Consider the following 3,780-nt stretch of genomic DNA (forward strand, 5'->3'; position numbering starts at 1 on the left):
TCTTTCCAATTAATTGCTAGATTAAAAAAATCTTCTGGAGATTCTCAGGATCATTGCCTTGCCCATCTTCTACATATAACTGTATGTCTTGACATTATCATAAGAATAGACTTTTAACATTCTTGCCATAAGAAAATAAGTTGGTGAGGTGGTTGAGTCTTTCTGCAGTGTTTATAAAGATCAAAACATCACTTCGGACCCCATAAACATTTATTATTAATATTTGTTGATTAAAGTTTTTAATTTTTTTTTTCTCCTTGGGACTGAACCCAGGACATTTGCACAGAACTACATTCCCAGGCCTTTTTTTTTTTTTTTTTTTTTTTGAGACAAGGTCTACCTAAATTGCTGAATTGCCCAGAAAATGCTCAAATTTGCAATCCTCCTGCTTCAGCCTCCTAGGGTGCTGGGATTACAGGTGCGCCCTACCAGGATTGGTTTAAAGACTGATATTTAAAGATGCTTTGTTTCTCTTTGAAGCTAATCCCTAAAAGAAATTCACTTTAAAAGTCTTTTCATTAAAGTATGACTGTGTGGACAGCATTTATAAGACACAAAACTCTAGCAACCTTTCTCCAGAGACCTTCACTGGCAGGGAACACTTCCACTAATACTGCTGCGAAGCAGCTTCTTTTAGAAACTGGAAAAAAGTCCCAGCCACTGGGATTGGGGGATCGGTTCGCTTTATGTTCAAAGACTACCCAGATAACCTGGAGGAGGTTAAGCTGCTCAAGAAACTGTCTTTCCCACGGCGGTGACCACTGAAAAAACTAGGGTGGCTAGAGTCCCAACTTGCCCAATGTCAGCAACAATGGGAGCCTTCACTCTGCAGTTCAAACCCACCAGTCTTTCATTACTGGTTTCTCAAAGTACGCGACCGCCGGCCAAATAGCTCAGCGGATTCAAGCGCCTACAAGCAGGCACAGGGCCCAGGGGTTCGATCCCCATCCCCCTCCCTACCCCATCCCCCCACTACCCCTGCTGTGCAGACAGCGATTGAGACTGGGCGTGGTGGTGCACGCCTGTAATTCCTGAGTTCAATCCTCGGCTCCGCAAAGAAAATAATTAAAAAGCGTGAAAAGCGACGCTGACACCACGTTGGTTGCCTGCGCCTGAATAGTTCAACCTGGGGACTCAGAACTCAGAGCGAGCCCTCTCCCTCTGCAATCACCTGAGAAGTGTTAAAAACGCGGAGGTCTGGGTCCGGCACACCAGAGTTCGGATTTCGTTGATTGGATGCCAGGACTTTATCAAAAACTGTATCAAAAACTTCCCCAATAGCCAAGGTAGAGAACCTCTGCTTAAAACAATGGTAAGGGTAACTTGTTTTTCTTGTATGGTTGCTAAACTTCTGGCAAAGACAACAGTTTCTGAAGCTGCTCTTTAGTATGTGGCCCCAGAAATAGCCGCACCTGGACCACCCCTGTGCAAATCCTTAGTAATGCAAATTAGAGGACTAGACCTACCAATGAGAAACGCTAGGGGCGGGGCCAGCAAACTTAAATACGCACGGGGGCGGGAGGGGGCAGTTGGACGACCAGCGCTCTGGTGAAGTCTTGTCCTTGAGAGCTGTGTCACTAAGCAAACTGAAAAGGGACAGCGACGATGACTGGGTGTTTGCTCGATTCACAATCAAGTTGTGAAGGTCTTTTTGTTGTCTTTGGGTGCAGCCTCCTGGTTCTCGGCTCCCTGGGGCTCCAAGGATAACAAAGCTTTACCCGAGTGACTGTCAGCAAGTTTTGCTTGGCTTAGTGAGAGGGGCTCTTTGGCTTCCTGTCACCAGGTGCTGCTGGTAAGCTGGGCCTGTCCAGCCAGAGCCAGACACACTGCCACCCAAGCTTGCGAAAATCTTGAGCCGTTTTTATAGAGAAGGAAGAAGAGGGCAATTTGGATCTTAACGTGCTTTTAAAAAAAATCCCACTGCTACCCATTTGCTAAGCAGAGTCGTCTCTAGGAAGGACAACACCTGCGCTGACCTCATGGCTGAAGTGAGTTAACCATTCCCTAGCTCACAGGCAAACCAGATGGGCCTAACCCAGTTTATTCCGTGCACGAAGTATGAACACATGGGCAGGGTTTTGCCTTGTGAAGATTTTGTAGTCTAAGCAGTCTTCTCTGTTTCCCCCATTCCTATAGGGTTTTAAACTTCTACACTTCAAAACTTTTGATTCCAGGGCCATAGATAACCATTATTTATTTGCTAGTCACTCTCGGTCCCTGCTCAGTGACAATAGAGAATGAGGGGTGAACCCAACAAGTGTGCAGCTGTTTTGAGTGTCTTGGAGGCGTGTGGTCGATGCTGCTTCTCAGGGATGCTAGCCTGCTAGGCTGAGTTAACTGCACATTTTCATCTCCAAGCCCAGGACAGAATTTGGATAAACAAACTATCACACCAGTGAGACTATGTGCTTTCCAAAGCATTTGCAAAGGTCGGGGGTGTGGCTCTGTGGTGGAACGCCTGCCCAGCCTGGAAAGCCTGGGTTTAGTGCCCATCAGCACCAAAACACATCCGTCTCTGAAATTCTATGGAGCTACGGGTGGGAGGCCCAGGGCTTGGCATTCTGCTCCCATTATGCCTGGGGAGGGAGAACCTGCCCTCCTTCTCTTGGGCAGCCAGGCCCATGCCGTGGCTCTCTGTGCCCCTTTGCTACTGAGGCACACAGCGATAGTTCCTGGTGGGTAGCACAGTGGGGCAGGAGAGTTGGGCAGATTGGTGCCCAGGAGGGGCAGAGAGGAAGGTGTGCACCACATGAGGGAAAGGTGAATCCTGCCCAAGCTGGGCCCAGAGGTTTCTGCTGAGGAAGTTGCAGAAATCTCTTCATGCTCAGCTTTGCTTCCTCTATGGGAGCACTCTGAGCCCCTCACAGACTTTGTTCCCAGGCTCTTTCCAATAAATTGAGAGAAATGGCCCCAGGGAAGTTTTCTCAGGTGAAACACAGGAAGTCTGCCACCAGTATGTCAGGATGACAATATCTCAACTATGTTATTGGCCATACTTAAGCTCACGTCACTGGGCAACCTGTGCTTTCATTTGCAACCCCCACTTCTTGCAATCTGGTCTATGGTGAGTGACAGAAGGTACAGGGCAGGTAGACACCCCAAAGGCCCCTGGTGGCAGCCCTGGCAGGAAGGCAAGCCACCCACTCACCATATCGGCAACGGTATTGACAGATTCCATTTTTCCCTCCCAGAAGCTCCAGGAAGGAATCAAAGTAGCTGTTGACGGATTCAAAGCTGCCCCGCAGGTGCCGGAGGCCCCAGTCGGAGTACGATTCCTCAGCTTCAGGGCCAGGGTCCCTTTGAGCCAAGGCTCCCCTCAAGCTGAGCCACAGGACCACGAAGCTGGTGGCCAGCTTCATCCTGCAGACAGGTAGGTCCTGAAGGCTGTCCCCAGAGCCCAGCCAGTGTCCCAGAAGTCCAGAGACACAGCCCACCCGGCCGGATGTCAGGCGGCACTGGGAATAAGATTATCGGGAACACTCAATCTGTGTGTTCCCCAGAGGTGGACTTTAAACACAGCTAGGGAGGCTGAGATGAGATCAGGGCAATTAGAGGGCAAAGGTGAGGCAGTGGGAGGGCCTGCTGGAGGGATGGCCCAGAGGAAGAACTATTCAAAGTGGATTCCATGGCCCTACAGGGGGAGATGTTGGCCAGCTCCTGAGAGGCAAGGGGAGGGAGCCCTGAGGGTTCTATGTTGTCTTTCTTGAGAAAGGGGCTCGCTATGTAGTTCTGGCTGGCCTTGAACTCATGGTGTAGCCTGGGCTGGCCTCAAACTTGAAG

General features: G+C 49.6%; 1 protein-coding gene across 3 annotated transcripts in view; it reads right to left on the bottom strand.

The window, feature by feature from the left end:
- The window catches only part of Pla2g12b (phospholipase A2 group XIIB), a 22,851-nt gene extending 19,346 nt beyond the window's left edge, over window positions 1-3,505 (bottom strand). For all 3 annotated transcript variants that reach the window (XM_023722545.1, XM_004623994.2, XM_004623993.3), the window contains exon 1: window positions 3,149-3,505. In XM_023722545.1, coding sequence (XP_023578313.1) covers window positions 3,149-3,359 — 211 coding nt within the window. In that variant the 5' untranslated portion in view covers window positions 3,360-3,505. The remainder of the gene's footprint in view (window positions 1-3,148) is intronic.
- Window positions 3,506-3,780: the final 275 nt, after the last annotated feature.

The sequence above is a fragment of the Octodon degus genome, unplaced genomic scaffold, assembly GCF_000260255.1.
Source record: "Octodon degus isolate 3935 unplaced genomic scaffold, OctDeg1.0 scaffold00005, whole genome shotgun sequence".
NCBI lineage: Eukaryota > Metazoa > Chordata > Mammalia > Rodentia > Octodontidae > Octodon > Octodon degus.